Here is a 22405-nt window from a genome sequence, read left to right as displayed (position 1 = left end):
CAAATGGTATACTTCTCATCTTATTCTCCGCGTTCCTTATCGTAATCTCCCCGACTGCGTCTAAAAGTTCTCTTTGCCCCACACGTAACTGAAGCCTGGCTCAGAATACATGTTGCACTTGACGTGGAGCGTGGAACCAAGACCCTTGGGTCCACAGAAGAAGACACCGGCTTCGGCGGGTGAGTGAATCTTGCGAATGGACTTGAAGATCATGTCCCAGTTGGGGCGACCGAAGTTCGTGGGTGCGCGGAGACCGGTGATGGCGTCTTGCTCTGCGTTTGCGTCGTTGATCATGATGTTTGTCGCGTCGTCTGCCTTGATCTTTGCTGTGAGGTACTGTGAAGAAAGTTAGTAGACCGTCAAGAACCGGAGGTGGACATCAAACTTACAGTGTGGATCTCGATGTGATCATCGATATCTTGCGCCTCGATGGCCAGCAGCAGCGATCTGAACCATTCGAACGATCCGAAATCTCTGCAGATCCAGAAGAAGTACACCTTCCTCAGTCTCGTACGGGATCCTTGAGGGTAGTTCATGCGGTACCAGATACTCTTAAGAATGGACGCGAAAGGAGTGACACCGATACCGGCACCGCAGAGGACGGCGACTTCGAACTTGAACACATCCTCAGAGGCCGAACCGAAAGGACCGTCAATGTAGACACGTGGAAGAATTTGACGTAGGGCAATCTCCTCGCTGGACCCGCCCTTCTCACCCTTCTCGCCAGCTGGCTTCTTGTCTGTGTTGCAGCCAAGCGCCTGACCGAAGGCCTTGGTGAAGTTACCGACCATACGAATGTGGACAGAGATGTAGTCTTCCTCGGGTGCGCTGGTAAGCGTGAAGGGATGGTATTGCCAGATGGAAATCTCAGGGCAGCACAAGAAGATGTACTGCCCAGCGCGGGTCTTGGTGTGCTCCTTCTTGATCTGAACTTCGCAAACGTTGCTGGGGTGCTGGATGACCTTGGAGATATACGTCTTGTGTCGTCCTCGTACTTCACGGGCGATTCGCTCGGCCAGGTACGCAAATCCACCATACATCCAGTACTCCCAGAAGACACCGATACCGTCGCAGAAGGGCGCAAAGTCGGGCTGAATCATGCAGAAGGCTCCGTGAATGGACCAGAAGATGAAGAAGACGATGAACAGATGGTGCATGTACCAGAAACGTTCGAAGTTGGCGCGACGAGCCTTCTCCGCAGCCGTGACAGCGATCGCCATGAGCGCAGTCAGCATAACGTAACCACTCCATCCAGGTCCAGTTGCAAGGTTGGCAAGGATAAAGCCCATGAATCCCAGGTTATTGGAAGCCGAAAACTTGGCAAGGTTGTTCCAATGGGCGATAGTGTGGACCCACGAGAAGAAGACGATAGACCAGGCGACCAGCTTGTGGAAGGTGATGTTCTTGTCGAAAGGAATAACGTCGTTCAACGGCGTACGACGAGCCATGGAGATTAAGTTCCTGCATACCGGGAAAAGGATGAAGGCAACGTCGACGTGCAATACGAGAGCGGCTGAACGAGCAATGGGGAAGGTCAGACCAAAGGTTTGTCTTGAACCAATGGAGTTGTCCTAGGACGTGTGAGCGGTATTCGTCGTGATCTGAGCTATCCAATCATACCTTTAGCCCGTAGTTCATCATACCAAAGACGAAGACCATGACGTGCAATATTGCAAATGTAAAAACAAAACTATATACGTTAGTTGAGGCTCTTCACATGCGGTGTAGTGTAACGTACAATCTTCGGTAACCCTCATTGACCATCCACACATCGAATTTCTCTTTCCGGGTCAACTCTCGCGCCTTTTGGTCCGACATCTCTCCGGACATGAGCATGCGCGTCAGCGGCGGCCATCGTGACCGCTCACGACCTGTGAGACTGGTGGTGTACGACATAGTTGACAGAAGAAGCGAACGTAGCAGCGATTGAGTGCGTGTTGTGGATGCCGATGATCTTCAGACCTGCTGAATGTGGCCGAAGTAGCAATGAGTTCAAAGAGTGTCTAAGTAATCTGTACAAAGGTTAGATCAAAGCCACCAGGGACGACGACTCCATGGTACAGGAAGCCACGTGAAAGAATGGATTGACTTACTAAAAGTGCCCGCACAAAAGAAGAGAAAAGGTACAGGAAGAGGCGTTCAGTCACCCGGCTAAAGAGGCACCGGCATGAAATCGGTCGAGTCTTGGGGTGAGTAGGGGAAACAAAAGCCTATAAGCAACGTTGCAAGGCGGCGAACAGAGAGAAAAGCGGCTACGACGGGGGGCAGGACAAGTCAGGTCCGCTCTGCCATTAGCGAAGTGGATCAAGGGTATCAGTTCGTCGGATGGCTTGGAAGATGAGCAATCCAGGGCCCAAAGAGCGAAACGGTAGCAGAAGTCGAACCATCTTCCATGGCTTTGCACTGCGAGCTGCGACACAGCAAGCTCCGCCGTCTACCAGCGCGTATCGCAACGGGATCATGACCAATTAGGGACGCGAAATGGCGTGGCTAGGGCTAGACGCATGCCAAGATGAAGTCCTGAAACATGAATGGCCATGCGCTTTAGTCTTCGGCATGCGAAATGGCAGAGCGAGGCGTTTGAGAGGTGTTTGGGACGTGGGAGGCTAAAACCTAGTGCGTTAGAATGGGGCGCCTCCCTGGGCACCTCGCCCCTGCCTAGGTAGTCGGTGGGTTGAGCCTCAACTGCCGATGGTGGCCTTGACTCCATCGCCATGCTCCGACTTTCGACCGCCTTGCCATGTGGACCTGGTTACAAGCTTCGATGGTACACGATGCTCTCGCGGCATGGCTGAAAGTGACAGCTGTAAGGGGCGGATGCGCTTGGTGTTCGCACGCCTTGGCTGAAGCTTGGGATGGGTTCCACGACCGGTCACGTCCAGTCTCATGATTGCAATTTATTCGACTGCTCCCATATGACGATCGCTCTGCATACACGCACAGTTCTTCACATGTCGACGATCCAAAGGCTGTGGCGTCATCGACTTCTGATCGGAAATCGTACTCGGTCGGTGGTATTCTGCATAGCTGCATGTTTGAACGGTGCGTAGCTGCTAAATCCGATCTATTCCCGTCCAAACATCTCCGGTCTTGGAACCAAAACACCGTGGCCGAGCTCCACCTGACGCTTCCATATCAAACAAGAAGCTTTGGTGCTAAAACAATGACAGAATCCACTACAGCTTCAGGAAACCACCAGATGCGGATATCGCCTGACCCGAAACCCATTTCGCGTCGTCGCCACAAAGCCAGGCCACGATTCTCGCGATGTCGTCCACAGTCCCTACCCTGTTCTCAACAGCAGTTTGCTTCAACTGGGCCTCTACGATGTCCTTTGGCACATCGTCCAGCATCTCTGATTCGGTGGGGCCAGGTGCAACCGCGTTGACGGTGTGTCCTGCAGCGCCTAGCTCTTGTGCCAGACTCCGAGTTACGCCTTCTATCGCTGCCTTGGATGCGGTGTAGAGAGTTAGGTTCGCGAAACCTAGTCGGGCGCCTATGGACGACATGTTTATGATGCGGCCTGGTGCTCGTAGATGTGGAACAACTGCTTTGGTCAGCAGAAGAGGCGCGCGAACGTTGACGTCGAATATGGCGGCGTAGTCTTCTGCTGTTGTCTCCGTGATGGATCTGTTCATCAAAACACCAGCGTTGTTGATCAAGATGTCGATCTTGTCACCGAACGCCTCCCTGGTCGCTGACACAATCTTTTCAAGCGCATCGAGTTGTCTAAGGTCCGCCTGAACAATTCTCGATGCGCTACCATTGCCAAGTGATTCGATCTTCGATGCAACCTCTTCCGCTAGCTCTCCACTCTTTGGCGATGTGTAGACGAGAGTGACCTACTCCACATATGAGTGTCTTGATTGACTTGGTTCGAAGTCGTTGGACTGACCTTTGCTCCCCTTCGCGCCAGCTCTAACGCCAAGCCAGCCCCAATCCCTCGCGAAGCGCCTGTGACGATGGCGACTTTACCCTGTAGAGGAAACGTTGTTGGGTTCGATGGAGCAGACATGATGGCAACTTCTCAAGACGTGGTCTGTAGAGGAAGCTGGAGTGTGAGCTTTCCATCAGATCTTATAGCACACCGATGCACCCACATATCTAGTGACATAAGAAATGATGAGTCGATAAATTTGATGTGGCGAACTGTACTCTAAATTGCTACGTTATCGTAAACAGAGTGGATAAGACCATACGTCATCGGTTCGTTACTACCGATAAATCTCACGAGTGCCGATAAGCTTCGGAGGAGACTGTGCAGCCTGTAGCAAGCATTTGTGAAGACTTTGTAGCAGATGTTACATGGTTATCGCGGAAGCAAAATGATCTTTGGCGTACGATGAAAGAGGTCATGTGAAGGGTATGAATTATGTATTGAATATGAAAGTACAGCAAGTCGTTAGCTCCGCGACGAGAGCATCATGTACTTGTAGGTAATCTGTCTCCAGCCTATGCAACGAGGGGAATAGTTTGATACGCGCTCCAATGCTCCAGCAAGATTCGGGTCCAGGTGTCCTGTCGAAGAGAGGTTGGTGTAGGCCGAGGATGTTGATTTAGGCTCGACGGAGATTCGACTTGTCGATACAGTATGGGCGTAGTCATCATCCCAACAGCTGTAGAGTTTTACATGGCCATTTCCCGCCCGTTTTACGTCGAGCCCAGCATCCTTCTTCCGCTCTCTTTCCAAGATCACCGCTTGATGAAGCCAAGCAACGGGCCCTTCTTTGCATTCGGATCCTTCTTTTTCGGGTACATCTTAGATGTGACGAAGTGGACGTACCATATCAGGGTACCGAAGACTGATAGGCCGAAGATGACGAGGAAGAGGGTGATGACTGGCCGGCCGTCGTTTTGTACCGAGCGCAGGGCCGCAGGGGTGAGGATTGGTGCAAGCCATTCGAAAGCCATGGTGTATTTGTTGGTTGCGTCCGTTGAACTTTGGGAAGTCCCTGGGATAGTATTCGTTCTGTCGGGGTGAGGACGAGCTTGCTATGACGATCAAGGTTCAGACAGCCGGCTGCCACTAAAACGAATGTATAAAGATATCGCCAGCGATGATGAAGAATCGAAGTAAGGAAAGGAAACGCGATGTTCAATGGCAGCTACAGAAATGCGCAAAATGCGGCACTTAGCGTTCATGTATCTCCACCGCAGAGCCGCTCAAGCGGCAGCGCGACGGCCAAACCAGACTCGTTTCGCGCATGACCTGACCTCTTAGTATCCTTGGCAGATCGCATGATGTTTACAGAAAAGGCCATACACACGGCGTGTAGAGCCATGTTGGACGTAAGGCGACTGTATGATATGGTGATTGTTTCAAATGCAAGGCGGGCCAAGAGACCATGGTGAGACGCTTTCGTTGCAGAGGTTCCGGCGCCCGGCCTAGGAGCTCGCTCGGGCATGGAGCCCTGCAGGGCGTTTTGATGTAAGTTGCAGCTGGTGCCGGGTTGGGTGCGCATCCTCGGATACTCCTGCGTTCTCGGTCCTCGCTCTACTGGCTGTACACCGCATTCCCCCGAATGTCCCGAAGCATAGGTACCCAGGTATCCACCCACGACAGAAGTGACGGCGAGTCAAGCAGGGTGGCCACAATGGCCGACCACGTCGCAACTGCCGGACGACTCAGTAAGCTGACTGCTGCGTGCTACCAACACCGCGCCATGATATCTTGTTGTTGTACTGCGCGCAGTGCTGCGATGGCTCGTTGGTGGTGAGGACCAACTCATCTGATTGCTGGTGGTCTCACGTAATCATGCCGCCCGCTCGGCTGTGATTGGACGCAGGAAAAACGCTCTTTTCACCGACAGTTCGCACAAATAGGCCGCATGGTTCCCAGCCATCCCTCGAGCTTACTGCATATCCACCCTTTTTCACCTGACCAAAATACTCATTGAAGTTGTTTTGTAAGTGCATTCGCTGCTGACCTTAGGTACCTGGAGAAGCGACATCTCATTCTCACTTTCCACGCCCAGAACCAATCTCGTTGCGCCAAAGGTCACACAGACATACACAAGCTCATTCCGCAGTGTTTGCGTATTCTCTCGTCACAATGGCTCCCCTCCTTAAACCCGAAGACTCCAACTCGCCCACCGAACGACCTGTCTCCCGAGACTCCGCCGAGCGGGGCAAGAAGCGCGCAAGTATGTCCGGTTGCTGCTTCCTCGATATTAACCACGGACAACGCTGACGCTACGCTACTGCGCACAGGAACACAGTCAATGCCTCCGCCAGAGCTGCCCAAGCTAGTGGCCGAGCAGCATGCCCCCATCCCGACCAACGACAAAGACACACAGCGCCTGATCGTCGTTCTGTGCAATGCGACGCTGGAGACGTACAAGGCGTCGCATGGCACTGGCCGCGGCCCCGGTGCGCGCGAGGACAAGTACAACCTGCTCAACAGTGACGACCACATTGGCGTAATGCGCAAGATGGGGCGCGACATAAGCGAAGCCAGGCCCGACATCACCCACCAAGTGCGTACAAGAGGAGGTTAGCCAGGTCCCTCAGCTAACGTGGCGCCACAGTGTCTGCTCACATTACTCGACTCGCCAATCAACAAGGCGGGCAAGCTCCAAATCTACATCCACACCTCCAAGAACGTGCTCATCAGGGTCAGCCCTACAGTGCGCATTCCCCGTACCTTCAAGCGCTTCGCCGGACTCATGGTCCAACTCCTGCACCGACACCAGATCCGGTCGACGTCGTCGCAAGAAAAGCTCATCGAGGTCATCAAGAACCCCATCACCGATCACCTCCCTCCCAACTGCCGCAAGGTCACGCTCAGCTTCGACTCCGAGGTCGTACGTGTCAGCGATTACATTGGCGATCTCAACAAGGGCGAGAGTATCGCAGTCTTCGTAGGTGCTATGGCCAAGGGCAACGACGACTTTGCCGATCACATCAAGGACGACAGCATCGCGATTAGCCAGTTTAACCTCAGTGCCAGCGTTGCATGCAGTAAGTTCTGCCATGCTGCCGAAGACGTTTGGAACATCTTCTAGTTCAGCCGACGATCAAGCGCTGGACCTATCTATATTGGACACGCCAACTAGCCCACAAGCAACAACTGACTCACCGCGGACGAGTCGGATCACGGACCGCACAAACGGAAGATAACGGGAACTTTTAGGCTGCAGGACACGCTCATGGCTTAGATCGCAACATCAACAGCCTGAGCGTTACTGCATCTGATTTTGGGCGTCTGCTTGAGGTTTTTTTACAACAAAACAACTACTCTGGCTCAACGCACAACAATCAATCTTCTTTTGAAGATAGCGGGGCAGCTCAACCTACCCCGCACCTGTTTTTCTTTCACCTTGTTCCATCGACACAGCCGCTAGTCTGTATGCGCGCTGTGTTTGGTGTCGTACCACTGGGTCTTGTCATGGCCTGTCATTCGACCTTGAAACGTGGTTGTCAGTAGTTAGCTTGTAGGATATCGCGGCTCTCCATCCACTCTAGGATTCACGAGTAGGAGGATCTTCAGTGTCAGGAATGACATGTCCGGCGAATGAAAAAGTATACTTCACGTCATCTTCGCAGTACGATCCCTTGAACCCCTCTTTCAGGCATACACCTTGTAATTCTCTCGCTCTATACCTTACAAGGTTAGAATGCATTCTGGGGGCTCATCGCATTTTGCGCGTGTGGCGGGAGGGAAACGGGTAGAACATCTATCCATGGAGCCGCATCGCCGATCTCCCATGATGATCTCGCGTAAACATAGAAAAAGCAACAGCATGGCAAGTCCTACCGACATTTGGGACAACTCCAAGAATCTCCGACGATGCCTGCAATCGTAGCCTCACTACAGCGTCATCTTGGTCCTTGGTTCTTGTGAGAACGATGCCCCATCATCGACGTCACACCATGTCCAATCGAGCGTTGCGACGACAAGTGGCGCGTCCAGACCGCAAATACTCTGTTGCACGCGACAAGCGACCGAAATGCTACGATTCCGTATCCAATGTAGCGTAGTGGGCAATGTGAGGCGTGCGACGACTTAAACCTCTCGCGGCTCCGGGCCGGCGCTCACAACCAATGTCACACACCGACACCTCGCTTACATTAACAAATTTGTTAGCTGCAGACGCAGGACATGTGGCAGCATCACAACATGTTGACAGCGACCTCCTTGATAGCTAACTGCAGCGGTGGGGCGTGCTAGTAGGGTCTGTCCCGCAACGGTATGGAACGCCCTGCTACTCGGTTCACGATGCATCGAGACGCTGCACCTGGACGGGGTTATGATATAAACCTCGAGGTCGTACCGATACTTCCCCCCTTACTCACACCATACATCTCCAACCGCTCCAACTCGATCACACCTCACTGTGTGCATATATCCGCCTCGTTCCCTTCTCAATTCTTCGTTTGGCGATTGTTCTAGCCGCGTCCTGTCGTTCTTGTTCTTCACCGCTGTTCAGCAATGCCCGTCTCCCACATCGGCCTCACGGTATCGCATCTTCCAACTTCGACATCGTTCTTTCTTTCAGCTCTGCAGCCACTGGGCTACCGCTACATCGGCCAATATGGCAACCAAATCGGCCTTGGAATAAATGATTCCGATTTCTTTCTCTGCCAAGAAACGCCTGGGTCAGTACCACAAGGGATCACCAGGCACACCGCAACTGACAGCTGAGTAGCGTAAAAGCCGGCGCTGCACACATTGCATTCACCGCACCTAGCACGACCGCAGTCCGGAATTTCTATACCGCTGCATTGACCGCCGGTGGTCGTCCTAACGGGGCCCCGGGTGCTCGTTGCGCAGAGGATGGCCACTTCAACGCCGCAGTAATCGACTTTGACGGCAACAGCATCGAGGTTGTCTACCGAAATGGACCTGATATGAGACATGACGGGACCATCATCACGCACAGCAGGGTCATTACATGGCAGAGGACCGTTTCGCAGAGCTTCCGTGAGAGCCCGAGTATCTTCAGCGCTCACACGTGTGCTTCGAGAACTGGCGCAATTCCAGTCGCACCGACAGCCGAATCAGCTGCTCCGAAGGCACCAAGCCCTGTACCCAGAAGCGCCTCTGCGCCCACAGTCGCTCCTGTTCCCGAAGCGACGACAAAATCAGATGCCGGCAGTGGGGCGGCCACGCACATTCTCGGAACATTACTTGGAGCTGCTGCAGGTGCAGCCGTCACATATGCATTCATGCGGAGCGAGCGAGATAGTGCGAAGAAAGAGGCGGACTTCAGCGCCTTCATGGACGCCAAAAACGCGGTCAACACTGCGGCTGGCTTCTTCGCTCAGGCCTCATCCCAACCCCCGACACCCCAGCAAGCCCCACAACCCGCGCAGCCACCTGTCCAGGCCATTGCACCGCCTACACCTGAGCCAGTACACCGCATTGAAGACGACGCGCGATCTTCCTATTCGCGAGCTTCTCAGATCCCTAGGAATTCCGTGCCGCGACAAATCGAGGCTGCGCCAGCCGACTACTACTCACCGTCTCAATTCGAGCGTCCTCGCTCAAGGGCTGCGGAGCCTCTCGCCATCGAATATGCTCCTGCATACTCTGTTGCCCCGTCGCAGACTCCATCGAGGCTCACACCTGCTCACCGCTCAAATACTAGCCCTGAGTTGTTGATGATCGAGAGGGCTAGGAGCACCGTCTCGACAGCCAAGCCCGAAAGTGTCGCAATGACTGCAAAGCCACCGCGACCATCGTCCAAGCCTCAAAGTGTCGTCTCAAAGGCGCAAAGTGTAGCTCACAGTGCTGCGCCTAGCTCCTTCATCTCATCGTTCGTAGCAGACCGCGAAGATGAGAAGAGTAGTTCGGGTAGGTCCAAGGCCAGGTCCTCTCATACCTCATCTTCAAAACATTCCTCGCACAAGGAACACGGTAGTAGTGGCAGCAGCCGAAAGGAGCGTGGCTCATCGCCTTCTCCACCAGCCCCTGCATCCAAGGCTCCGTCTGCAGCCCCCACTAAGGCTGCATCCAAGGCGGCGTCGATCGTCAGTAGCATCTTTAGCCGCGACAAAAAGAAGCACGACGATGATGACGACTTCATCGATGACCTCGACATTGAAGAGCTAAGTGAGGATGATCTTGACACTGTTGTTCCCAGCGACAGCATCTCCCAGATCGGCGACGCACCACGACGCAAACACCGTTCCCACCGGAGCGACAAGTCTAAGAAGGATGATGACGCTGAAACCTCCGTGAGTCACCGCAGGAAGAAGCACAGCGACGAGAAAGAGTCTTCCCGTAGCAAGAAGCATGACGATGAGAAAGAGTCTTCCCGAAGCAAGAAGCACGATGACGACAAAGAGTCTTCCCGCAGTAAGAAGCACGATGATGACAACGAGTCTATCATGAGCAAGTCATCAAAACGCTCTCACCGTTCGCACCGTTCCCGCAAGACGTCTGCCGATTCCGCCGACGACGAGGACTCCTCGCGCCCTCACCGTTCATCCCGCTCTTCCAAGTCCAAGCCTTCCATCATCTCGGAGCCAAGTGAGGTATCTACTGTCCGCCCCGTTAAGCCCTCCAAGTCATCAAGAAAGGATAGCCTGACCCAAGGCCAGTACGACAACCTCTTCGACGAAGTCCAGTATGGTACTGGCGCTGTACACGCCTCCAGAGGCGGCCCCACACCCAGCATGGTCAGTGCTGCACGCAAGAACCCTATTCGCAGCATGATCAACCACAACCATGCCACCAAGATGAGAAACTTTGAGGGTAGTCAGGCTGGTCGTGCAAGGGACAGTGATGACTAATTTGTCTTTCTTATTCCTCTCTCTGGGGTACTGTACCCCTGCATCGCATCGCGTTGCTTGATTGCTTTTGCTCCTTATGCTTTTGCATCCGCGTAATGTTCTCTCACGTTATTGCGTCATTGTTATTCCTGTCTATCGTTTGCTCCTTTTTAGCGGTCTGGCATTTTTACGGCGCGGCATTGGTATGGCGTCATGTTTTGCTTTGTACGACTATCATAGATTAGAATTAAACGAAACGCAATGAATACAAACGGTATATGGGCGGATTGGGGAAAAAATCTTCGTCAGACCAGATGCTTGTGATAGTGTGTGATGTTTCCTTGATGCACTTTACATCGACTTTCTGCACATCCTTGACATGATGTTTTCCTCCGATATATGAGCGAATACATAAAGTTCGATTGACACCACAGCAGTCCGCACTATGTCCGACGTTGGGATGCTCCGACCCGATCCACTCTGCACTCTTATACGCTCTATCATGCCCCAAGCATCTATACCTCGTCTTCAGTGCTTGGCTGCTGCCCATTGCAAAGATGCGTATCGCCTCCCTCGTTCTCATCCTCATCCTCGTCACTCGGCTGCCACCCTGGGCAAAGATGCGTATTGCATCCCTCTTCCTTGTGTATGTCGTGAAACTCTGCGTTAATGCAGGTCCCGCCCCTCTCGCTCGGATCACAAGCCGCATCTGGATGGACTATGAGGCTATGGTGCCCACATGCGTAAGTGGTGATGAAGAACTTGCACATGTTGCTGGCTGGTGTTATGTGTGCGTATGTTGATTGGTTCGAGAGGGTGTCGGTGGTAGGTTTGGTCGACGTACTTGTGGGCTTGGGCTGGTGTGTAGGTTGTGTGGTGGATAGGTATGAGGAGATCTGTGGGAGAGTAAATTTGTAGTCGAAGATATAGGGTACTTTCTTCTTCAATATATTGGGACGCGTGATCATGATATATGTGACAGGACGTTCATACTTCATGCATGAGGGCTTGCATTGGATTGACATTGATCACAGTAAGATTCTGGGCGTGGCAACACCACACTTCAAACACTCACAGGTCCCCCTTCTCTGACCTTACTCTTGACTCTGCGCCAGCTCACTTCGCGCGGGAAAAGCGCCTCAGGTGGTGCCTGCCCCGGATCGCACTCCCAACACTCACCACCTCTTTCCCGATACACTTGTGTGAAGAAGGTGCACTCTGGATGACGTGTACAGTTTCGTTTGACCCAGAACTCGTGTTGGCATGTACTGTGCTTGAGGATGACTTTTGTACACATCGTGTTCCGGTGACGTGTGGGTGCGGGGAGCGGGCGATGTCTGGAGAGGGCCAGATGAAGCCGGCGTCAATCTGCTCTGTCTTGTCGTGGTTGGCAGGCTTTTATGGTGTTGTAGTGGTTCTGAACTGGCATTTTGTAGAATGGAAGAGTTGTGTGGCAGCGTCGAGCTGTCCGAAAGTGCTGATGTACTTGAATGTATGTCGGGCCAGAGTGCGAGCTATCTAGATGAGACCATGTGCCCTTTCGTTCGACGGCGTTGATGCGCTCGGTAGGACTGATGGGTAATCTTCGTGTCTGACTCGTCTGATGGTGCTATGAATGCTTGATCGTCAGTGACGTTTGATGAATAGATCAACGATCGGCTGACATGGCCTTTGAAGATGAACGAGCGAAGATCACTTACAGCCCTCGTTTCTGTTGGCCAGATAGCTCTAATAAGCTATCGGTATTGCCCAAACAGGAAGTCCACGATAGACACCACACCAACAACAATGCAGGGGAGATCAGGGTCCAACAACGACCCCGAACACATCGTTCCTTCACGCACTTATACACCTCAAACTCTGCAATCACCCCGCCTTACTAAGCTCGTGCAGCTGAGGAAAGTTGTAGTAACCCGCAATCAAGATTTACCCTAGGAGCCCAGCATGCGATCGCCGATTCACCTCCTTCGGGCGTTGCGTCCCACCCAGGTCACCGTTCAAACCGGACCGAAGGTGGTTACAGGATGGACTAGGCTTGATGTGTGCTGGGAGGCAGTTGAAAAAAGTCTGGCGTGTCGTGTTGGCGGTGGGCTGACTGGCCTAATGTTCCTGGGGGGAGGTGTTGATGAAATGTCATCGCCGATTGCCAGCCTTGCCCTCGGCCATTTCGGAAGCTCGTGCCATGGCGATATAGGATGTTTGTAAAAACGTGATCGTTTCTTGAGTTGATCGCCTTTGTCATTGTTCCGAGTGCCGACCAATCGAGAGACCGTATAGAAATCGATATACAACCCTTCCGGGCGACATGTTCTGCACCGTAAGTGGTGAATACCAAATAAAATCGTTGAGCGCATCAGTTCGGAGACAGAAACAGGATACTTATGCATTATTGAGCATATCCTGATTCGAGACAACACTCTCGGTGTGAGCGTTGGCCCTTTATGCGATGCTTCGACCCAATCCCGGTTGCGCAGGACCCGCTTCCCCGACACCTCCTCATTTGCAAAACCTCAAGAAGAGAGCATAAAGACTCTCAAAGAAATGGAAAAAGAACGAGAAGGAGACATTACTAAAAAGCAACGTCCATGGCGAAGGAAGGTTGTGTGCGCCACATCTGTTTGCGAAGAAATCGGGTATCTTATTCACAAAACATACTACAGTAGCGGATCAAAACGGTGTGAAGTTCAGCTTAACAACAAAGAGTCAGATGGCGCCACCCGCAACGCCCGCGAAATGTAAACCTGTCGAGTTGGTTCTTGATGCTCTGTTCGGTTGGTGAGCCTGACAGCTTCAACAGACCCGCGAGACGCATGTCCGACAGCTTGGGTTTAGTAGAAAGCATCTGGGTTGTTGTCATGGCTTCGGTTTCCATAGCCGTTGTCGACATCATCCAAACTTCGATACTGTCCACCTCCACCACGGCCACGTCCCCGACCGCCGCCGCCACCGCCGCCGCCACCTCCACCTCCACCACGATCTCCACGGTGGCCGCCGCGAGCACCTCCTCTTGATCCATAGTTGTTGTTTCTGTTGTTACCACGACCGCGATCTCGGTTGCCACCACGGTAACCGCCTTGCCGGTCATCTCTATCCCTGCCTCCTCGGCCGTGGTTTGGCCGGTAATTGTCGTTGCGACCATTCTGGTCCTCCTTACGATGAGATTTGTTGGGAAAGTAACTCTCATACTCGCTCTCGTTCGCTGTCTCTTCCTCGATACGCAACATCTGCTTCTCTCCTACAACACTGTCAAACTCGAATGCCTGATCCTGAGGTACGGGATGCCAGTTCACGATACGCGCAGCATCTGCTGGCCGGCCATTCTTGCGAATAGCCAGGACTACCGTCGGCACAGGGTTCTCACTGTAGAACTTTGTTCCCTTGGGTACGGCTTCCACTCTCGCAGCCCAGAGTTTGTTCTCAAAGCAGGAGATGGCTGTCACCTTCCACCTGACCCTGGCACCTATACCGCCAACCTTGTCCAGTATGCTCTTCGGGCACGGTTTCGGTGTGATGAGTATGCTGTTCGCGAGATATCGAATGTCGTCTCTCGGAGCGCCCTGAGGTAAGGAGACGAGGGAGGTCAACTTCTCGGTCACGTCGGAGGGGATCATGTAGCCGGTGTAGAAGACGGTCTTCTTGATCTGATAAGGCGGCGTGCCAGGCGGAGCGCTGCCTGACTTGACTTGTATGTTGTGCGCGTTGATCAGCTTCTGTATTTCGGCGATTTCGGCGACGGGATCGAGTTGTGTGGCATTCTCTGGGACCTGTATGACTTCAGTAGTGATGGGTCTGCGCGACGCCTGGTTCTGCGCCCTGAGCAGGTCCTCGTTGAACTGGAAGAAGAAGTCGCGGAAGGCCTTGGTATGCTTCACGCGGTCCTCGTAGATGTTCAGCTTCTCGGCGTCCTTGTATGTGTAGACGATGTCCTTGAGCAGCTCTTGCTTGAAGTCCATGGTGTTCCTGAACTTCTGGCCTGCGGGACCTATCGCGGGCTTCAGGCAGACCATGTCGAAGTCTAATCGCTTGCTGCGGACCATGCGCTTGACGAGGTCGGCAAAGTCGGATTCTCCTCTGCCAGTCAGAAGCACACTAAGCGCATCCTTCTGGGCCATGGAAGATTCGACGAGCTCGACGATTTGTTCGTTCCACCAGCCTTGCCATGCGCGCGGCTCCTCCTTCTCAATGCCTTCGCCGGTCGCTGCCAGAATGCCCGAGTCGTGCCACCAGCCGCCGTTGAGAAATATGTCGGGCGAGCCCAGCTGGCCGATCGTCGCGCTGTTCCATAGCTGCTTGTTGGGTAGAGGGCTTGCGAATACTAGGAAAGTCAGCCTCGGATGTAGAGGAAGTCGCGATGGACCTACAGGTGTTGTCGAAGTCGTAGATGTGAATTGCCTTGACCTCGGATACGGCAGGCAGCTCTTTGTCGTCGCATGACCACCGTTTCAGCGCAGTGACGGTGTGGTATGTCGCCTTTCCGTTTGGCCCTGCGACGGCCGGCCTGGTTGAGGTTGCTAGCATGTCTGGTACGGAGCGTCGAACAGAGTACGATGTGATGCGTCGGGTAGCGGCGAGGAGCATCCAGCGCGAAACCTACGCAGCAGTGGGCGCTAGGAGGTCCGCGATGAATTGCACACCTTTGGACACGTGCAGCGAGTGGAAGGGTGAATGTTGAGCGAACAGGCTGCGTTTGCGTCGAGTCGCGACACTTTTGGTTAGCCCAAGCTCACGTCGGACGCCATGAGCTCATCATCCAAGCCACTTGATATTCCTCAACCCCCACGACACCAGAAAGCGCATGCCAGGAAGCACGGCCGGCTCGAACCAAGGCGACTCACACGATACGTGCGTAATATGTCTCTCTTCGGTAACAGAGAGGGCCATCACGTCCCCATGCAACCACTACACATTTGACTTCGTGTGTCTGGTGTCCTGGTTGCAGCAGCGGTCGACTTGCCCGCTATGTAAGTGGTCCTCTTCCATACTATAGAGCGTCTCTCATGATAAACGCAGGTAAAGCACGAGTCATCGCCGTGCAGTACGACTGGCGCTCTCCGACCGACTACAAAAGCTATGCTGTTCCTCGCAGCCAACCACCCGCCGACTCAAACGCACACCATAGCCGAACTGACCGGCCGGGCTCCCTCTTCGCGCCCTACGGGCTTCCTAGTAGACCCCGTGGTCCGCGTCGTCCATATTCACCACCCATCGAGGATGTTGCGCTGCGCAGACGCAGAGAGGTGTACCGAAGGCAACTATATTCGCTGCACATCGGCAGCAATCGCTACTCGGGATATCGCGACATATCTCCCCAACTGATCGCAAACTCTCCTGAGATGCAGTCAAAAGCACGTACTTGGATTCGTCGCGAACTCCGTGTCTTCACCTTCCTACACGCTGATCCGGCGGGCTCGTCCTCTGTTGCGGCAACGACGAGCAGCAATGCTGAGTTTCTGTTATCGTACATCGTTTCCATCTTGAAAATGGTCGACATAAAGGCCAGTAACGGGCACGCGGAGAATCTGTTGGCGGAACACTTAGGCCGAGAGAACAGCAAACTGTTTCTCCATGAGTTGAATGATTGGCTCAGAAGCCCGTACACGAAAGTTGAAGCATGGGATCGGGAAGTCCAGTATCAGGACGATGCGGAGGCAGCCTAGGGCCTCAGATCTATATTCTATCTGGTGGCGCAGCATAGTCACACACAAGACGCAATACCTGGAAACATGGCTCGACCGCCATGGCCATCTAAATGGCCACAAGGATGTCTGCCCGAGGTATATGTGACTAATTCAGGGTGTTCGCAACGGAGTTCGCATTACAACATTCGAGACATTGTATGCTCAGGCTAGGCTGAGTCAGGCTTAGCACATCAGCACGTTGATGTTTCAACTGTTTCGCGTACCGCACGCCTGGCCCGTCCGCCTCAACCACCATCGCCGCATACTCTGCATAACCAAGTCGTGCATCTTCCATGCGAGAATAATGGCCATAGACATTAACATAGTGCTCTGTCATTGAGAGTTCAAGTTCAAGTTCACTGTGGTTCCAGAACTTCGCTCTGGTATGCTGGTGCTGTAATTTTGTCAGGCATGGCAAAAGGCAGCGTTTCGACTTCCCCGACCATACTGCTTGGTAAGACCGAGACGTTTCGATAACGCGGCAATGCTGCTACGCCCTAGGCCAAATTTCCTTAGCATTGCCGTACGATATCAAATGCACCATGTGCCTCATATATGGGCATCTGGACATGGCTGCGATACGCGAGCTCCATCCTCCTTTCGTCGGTCCCGCCGTGGAGGCCTCGTTCTTCCTGTTTTCGTTTCTTGTTCCCAGCTTGACTTTACTACCAGCGCTGGATCGCTCTTTATAATACCTAATTTTATCAACGGCTAAGCTTCGGAGTTTCCTGTGAAGCGTAGAACCAGGCGCCTACAATTTACCATTCACACTCGACGATCTTTCTCGTATCAGGATGCGCTCCTCTATTGTGCTCCTAGGCGCTCTTTGCGGCCTGTCTACTGCGAATCCACACCCATGGATGTATGGAGTTCCGGAGTACCCAGATCTCGATATGAACGAGGTCATGACACAAGCAGACGTGGACTTGATGATGGCAGCAGCTGAAAACAGTACCGTTACTGCAAGCTCTACAGAAACCTCGAGCTCTTCTAGCTCAGCATCAGCTTCTTCTGGACAGGAACCTTGCGCGGTTGTCAGCATGGCCATCGCAGCATTACCCTCGGGAGCCCGACCCATCGTGCCCGCGGAATTAGGAGTACAATGTCTGCAGTCCGTACCTCTCGACATGGAAGGCAATGTCAAATTGATCGACGACCTCAAGCTCATGGTCAAGTGGCAATCGAACATTGCATACCTTAAGAACCCACCAAAAGGCTACACCGAAGAGCCCCTCGACATCATGGGCGAGCTGGACACTATGCAAAAGCAGGTAGCGGACGGTACCTTCAAAAACGAGTACGAATTCCAGTTGAAGATGCTCAACACGTTCACGAAGGCGTACGACAACCACTTCGCCTATCAGCCTGACATCCTTGCTTCAGCGATGCAGTTTCAGAGACCTCCTGGGTCAGAACTGGTTTCCGTCTCTTCAGACGGTACAGCGCTCCCAGAGATATTCACTTACAGGGATGTCATCAAAGCCAACACCGATTCTTCCTTCAAACCATCGTCTATCAAGGTGATCAACGGCATGGGCGCTCAGGACTATCTCGCAAATGTATCTGCTAGTTCCGATTTTCATGACGCTGACACGCGATGGAACGCCCTCTTTCCTTCGCAGGCTCTGCTCGCATCCGGCACTACCTTTCTTGGAAGCTTCAGAAGTGGCCAGTATCAAGGCCCCAACACAACCCTTGAGTTTGCAAATGGCACTACCTGGTCCCAGATGAATGTCGCTGTTGTAGTTGGGAACTTTACTGGTGTTGATAGCGGCAAAGCTTTCTTCCAGAAGTTTTGCACTGGGCCGAAGCGGACTGCTCCTGCTCCTGCTCCTTCTCCGACAAGCAATTCCACAAGGACTGCACCTCCCGTGGCCACACCGACTCCCTCACATATTGGATACCCTAAAGCTGAGCTGATAAACCGCAATCTCGCTGTTGGAGGATATTATCTCAATGGCTCAGGATACGAGGTAGGCCACACACACACTTTTACTTTTATTTATCTAACCAATGTAGAATGTCGCCATTCTCAGTATCCCCTCTTACGAATCTCCTGATGCTCAAAGCTTTCAGAACACGATGCGAGATTTCATAAGGATGTCGCAGAAAGCGGGTAAAACGAAGATGATCTTCGATTTACGAGGCAACGGTGGAGGCAATGCGATTCTGGGTTACGATACTTTCAAGCAAGTATACCCACAGGCGGTCGCGGAGCCATTCGGAGGCACGCGCTTCCGCGCGAATGATGCTTTGAACTCTGCTGGAAAGATAACCCAAGACTTCCTCGCCAACAAAACCTTTGTCCAATCGAACCAAACCGCCTTCATGGAGGTGTTTGGTCGGGCCACCACACAAGCCGATATCTTTGCCCTCACAAGCGGATTCAACTATCAGCATATCCTCGATGTCAACAACAAGGCCATGAGTGGGTGGGACCAACTCTTTGGTCCCGAGCAGATCAATAACGATTCTTTCACCACGACGCTGCGGTACAACTTTTCGGACAGCGTCAGCACAACATACCAGGGCTTTTCAGTAATTGGCTACAACGACAATGCCAACGAAACCAGCACACCGCAGCCCTTCCAAGCCCAAGACATGGTCATGCTACACGACGGCATGTGCTCCTCAACCTGCGCGATCATCTCCGAACTACTCAAGAACCAAGGCGCAGTACGCACGATCGCCGTTGGCGGACGTCCTCAGCCCGGCCCGATGCAAGGAGTTGGTGGTACGAAAGGCGCCCAAGTTTTCGCCTGGGACGACATCCAAGTCCGTATGCAGTCAGTCTATTTTCTGGGCTCACCCGAGCAACGAAAAGCCTGGGACGAAACGGATCTTGGCAAAACCGCTTTCGCAACCCAACTCTTCAAGCGATCTGCATACAATGGCGGACAGATTGCCGGCGGCGTCAATCTCAAAGACAACCTGAGACAAAACGATGCGAGCGGTACGCCGTTAGAGTTCATGTATGAAGCCGCAGATTGCAGGATGTGGTTTACGGGCAAGATGATCTCCGATGTAACGGAGGTGTGGAAGGGTGTTGCTGACCGCATGTTTCGTGGCAACGGCACGATGGGGTGTGTGCAGGGCTCTTCAGGAGATCCATCGAGTATCAGTGGAGGAGGGCAATTGAGGGGTGGCGATGGCCAGTTAACGGAGAAGAGTGCAAGCACGATCGCTGTTGCAGGGCAAGGCATGAACGGCAATGGCAGTGCGCCGCAGCCGTTCACAGGCAATGCGCTCAAGACTACGATGGGAAGTCTGGGTTGGGCCGTTATGGCTGGTGTCATAGGCCTGGCTTCGTTCTTGTAGAAGTCAGCAGCCTCTTAACCTGATGCATATCAGGATCTTCGCTTTTCGATGTCAAAATTTCGTTGCAAATGTAAATGTTCATTCATATATACGCTTTGAGAACCAAAGTGTGTAAGTATGTACAGAAAGGTTGCAATGCCAGTCCCAAATAGACGCAACTGCTCCAGGCTTCCAGACGATCGCGCGTGTCTCGCACCACTACTATGATCGTTGCGAACGACAATTTACCAAGCGTTAGCGGACCACTGGTTCACGGTGAACGTAGCAGGTCCACCAGTGAAGGCCTCGGTACCGAATTGGTAAGCTACGATGGAGGTTAGCATACGCATTGCCATGGTAGTAGCACTGAGAAACTTACTAATGAGGTTCTGGCTGGAAGCAGGGTAGCCCTTGTTGTTGGTGAGGTAGGTGAAGAACTCCTTGAGGTCGGCCTTGAAGTTGTAGATGGGCTGTCCAACAGGGGGCACGAAGCTGTAGACCTTCATGGCGCCGTTGGGGCCGTAGAAGAGTTCCCAGGATCGGCCAGCAACAGTGACCATACCCTGCGAGGTACCGATGGGCCAGACGTCGTATCTGGCCAGCCAGACCATGAGCTCGTAGTCACCGCTGGACGTGTCGTGGTTGATGTCCGCAGCAGTGAACAGGTCGTATGCGACGTTGCTGCGCTGGTTGGTGGTGTCGTAGACCCAGTAGGCCTCCGTCGCCAGGTTGGTGTACTGGTTCACCTTCTTCTTGGTGATCTGACGTCCGGAGTAGACGTAGGACTTGACGTTGTCCTTTCCGCCGGCCCATGTCCATTTGGTGTGCCATTTGGCGCCAGTGGCTGACACGCTGTCGACGTAGGTGCACTGCGAGCCCGAGGTGGCGAAGCTGCGGCCCCAGATGTTGTTGTTGAGCTGGTAGCCGTTGCTGGAGAAGTATTCGTAGTCTTTGCAGAGCGTCGCTTGTTGCGCGAAGCCAACGGAGGCGAGAGCGCCAAGGATGAGAGAAACGACCTTCATGGTGGATGTTTGGCGGCTGGGCGTTGGTTTTGAAAGTTCCCTGCTGTTCTGGAATCCATCTCTTCGTGCGGACCGTTTGACCTTTTGTACTTGCCAAATTGCGTCCTCCTAACAGGTATCCCCCATGGCATTGTTACTCGACTTTAGACGGTGGTGATATTTCAAGTGGACCTTCATATATTATGAGCTTCGTCAAGCGCGATCCGTCCCTAGATTCCGAATGATCATCCACATGTTTCTATTGTAGTGGCAACCACCTCGTGGCAAGTGGTGCTAACGCGAACACCTGACATGTGTAGGACCACTACGGAGAAATCAAATTACCTCACCAATGAGAAGAGCATGGGCTTTCCTATTCTAGTCGAGTGCATTGGCGTTTCTCGTCTCCCCGCGTACTTCAGCCTCGGAAAATTTACTCGGTCAATCTTAATATTTGCCGTTATCATTTCCCGGGAACCTGGCCTGCTCGAAGTCGTCCAAAACCCCGGAACAATGTCCCAGACTGTAAGCTCTTCCGACTACACCGTCCTCAAACTGTAACAATCGGCTCACCTACTTTTCGGTGGAATTTCGATGATCCATGGGCAAGGTAGGTATGAGGCAGTACCATTGGTTAAACTTGACAAGCCTTAGTTCCCATGTGTACAAGCTCCGTAGATGGATGTCAAGTCGACGGAAACGATGCCCGATGTTCCTGGCTGAACGTGCTGTGGGAGCATGGTACATGGAGGTATCTTTGTGCGCTTGCTAGAACTGGAAATCTGTTTCTGCATGTAACCAGAAGAGACTGAGGTTCGCTGTTCCGGAAACTCTTAGAAGCAAAGCAGTTCTGTAAAGATGCTCAGGTTGAGCTGCTGTCTTGCTGGAGGAAAGGACCTCGGGAGTAATTGGAGAGACTTTTCGCCGAAGACAGCACCTTGCGGTACTAGCCGTGCTTGAATTCTAGACATAAGGACTATGTCCTCGTGATGTCGGAGTGTCCCGAACATGGCTGCAATCGTTCGTCTGATGCTAGGGGAACCACGTTGGCTACAGGGTAGCCTGGGCGTTGTTTTCTCAGGTGTCACTTTTTGCCAAGGCGCGCAGCCGCATCTGGCCGCGCTCTCAATCCCCAACCTCCTGAGGTCATCTCTTCTCACAGCCGCAAATTCCTTCAAAGGCAGAATTAGGCGCTAAGAGGTAAAGTTGCAAACATAAACTTGCGCAGCTAAAATCTAGAAGCTAACTTAACTTTAAGTTAGCGTCTTTATATAAGTACTAAAGTTAAAAAGCTTATTAAAAATAAAGTTTATAAACGTATACTTTTTTTTATAATATATAGTACTAAAGTAAATTTAAAAGTACTATATATAAAAGTAAAGTTATAGTAATAGTATATAAAGAAAAGTAAGTATTAATAAGCTTTTTTTTTTATATATTTAAAGAGAGTAAGTACTTTTTAGCTTTCTCTTATTAAGTATAAATACTTATATAATATATATTATTATATATAGAATTTCTTAAAGCTATAAATAAAATAAAAGTTAGTAAACTTACTAGAAATTATACTATAAATCTTAAAAATACTAAGTATTAAGCCTTAAATAATACTTAATATATTAGTTCTTATTCTTTTTATATATTAACTATATAACTTCTATTATACTATAGCTATTATACTCTCTAAGTATACTAATAGCTATAGTTTTAACT

The 22405-nt window shown here is 52.3% G+C and overlaps 8 protein-coding genes across 8 annotated transcripts; 3 read left to right on the top strand and 5 right to left on the bottom strand.

The window, feature by feature from the left end:
• Window positions 1–60: 60 nt before the first annotated feature.
• J4E92_008584 (uncharacterized protein) lies at window positions 61–1830 on the bottom strand (the record flags this gene model as incomplete). Its single annotated transcript, XM_051499935.1, has 4 exons — window positions 61–336; window positions 390–1571; window positions 1621–1690; window positions 1739–1830. 4 exons carry the CDS (start codon window positions 1828–1830, stop codon window positions 61–63), a joined length of 1620 nt encoding a protein of 539 aa, XP_051349948.1.
• Window positions 1831–3176: 1346 nt separating this feature from the next.
• Window positions 3177–4015, bottom strand: J4E92_008583 (uncharacterized protein; the record flags this gene model as incomplete). Its single annotated transcript, XM_051499934.1, has 2 exons — window positions 3177–3842; window positions 3896–4015. 2 exons carry the CDS (start codon window positions 4013–4015, stop codon window positions 3177–3179), a joined length of 786 nt encoding a protein of 261 aa, XP_051349947.1.
• A 677-nt stretch (window positions 4016–4692) lies between these two features.
• Window positions 4693–4911, bottom strand: J4E92_008582 (uncharacterized protein; the record flags this gene model as incomplete). The annotated part of the gene is made up of 1 exon (XM_051499933.1): window positions 4693–4911. The coding sequence occupies one exon, from the start codon at window positions 4909–4911 to the stop codon at window positions 4693–4695; it is 219 nt and encodes a 72-aa protein (XP_051349946.1).
• A 1141-nt stretch (window positions 4912–6052) lies between these two features.
• EMG1 (18S rRNA pseudouridine methyltransferase) lies at window positions 6053–7004 on the top strand (the record flags this gene model as incomplete). The annotated part of the gene is made up of 3 exons (XM_051499932.1): window positions 6053–6143; window positions 6211–6476; window positions 6528–7004. 3 exons carry the CDS (start codon window positions 6053–6055, stop codon window positions 7002–7004), a joined length of 834 nt encoding a protein of 277 aa, XP_051349945.1.
• Window positions 7005–8431: 1427 nt separating this feature from the next.
• J4E92_008580 (uncharacterized protein) lies at window positions 8432–10737 on the top strand (the record flags this gene model as incomplete). Its single annotated transcript, XM_051499931.1, has 2 exons — window positions 8432–8598; window positions 8649–10737. 2 exons carry the CDS (start codon window positions 8432–8434, stop codon window positions 10735–10737), a joined length of 2256 nt encoding a protein of 751 aa, XP_051349944.1.
• Window positions 10738–13544: 2807 nt separating this feature from the next.
• Window positions 13545–15234, bottom strand: J4E92_008579 (uncharacterized protein; the record flags this gene model as incomplete). Its single annotated transcript, XM_051499930.1, has 2 exons — window positions 13545–15031; window positions 15078–15234. 2 exons carry the CDS (start codon window positions 15232–15234, stop codon window positions 13545–13547), a joined length of 1644 nt encoding a protein of 547 aa, XP_051349943.1.
• Window positions 15235–17188: 1954 nt separating this feature from the next.
• J4E92_008578 (uncharacterized protein) lies at window positions 17189–19712 on the top strand (the record flags this gene model as incomplete). The annotated part of the gene is made up of 2 exons (XM_051499929.1): window positions 17189–18367; window positions 18414–19712. 2 exons carry the CDS (start codon window positions 17189–17191, stop codon window positions 19710–19712), a joined length of 2478 nt encoding a protein of 825 aa, XP_051349942.1.
• A 224-nt stretch (window positions 19713–19936) lies between these two features.
• J4E92_008577 (uncharacterized protein) lies at window positions 19937–20713 on the bottom strand (the record flags this gene model as incomplete). Its single annotated transcript, XM_051499928.1, has 2 exons — window positions 19937–20016; window positions 20071–20713. The coding sequence occupies 2 exons, from the start codon at window positions 20711–20713 to the stop codon at window positions 19937–19939; spliced, it is 723 nt and encodes a 240-aa protein (XP_051349941.1).
• Window positions 20714–22405: the final 1692 nt, after the last annotated feature.

This window comes from Alternaria infectoria, assembly GCF_024043175.1.
Source record: "Alternaria infectoria strain BMP 0036 chromosome Unknown scaffold_17, whole genome shotgun sequence".
Classification (NCBI taxonomy): domain Eukaryota; kingdom Fungi; phylum Ascomycota; class Dothideomycetes; order Pleosporales; family Pleosporaceae; genus Alternaria; species Alternaria infectoria.
The sequence above is the reverse complement of the archived record's forward strand: the minus strand, read 5'-3'. Positions and strand labels throughout refer to the sequence as shown.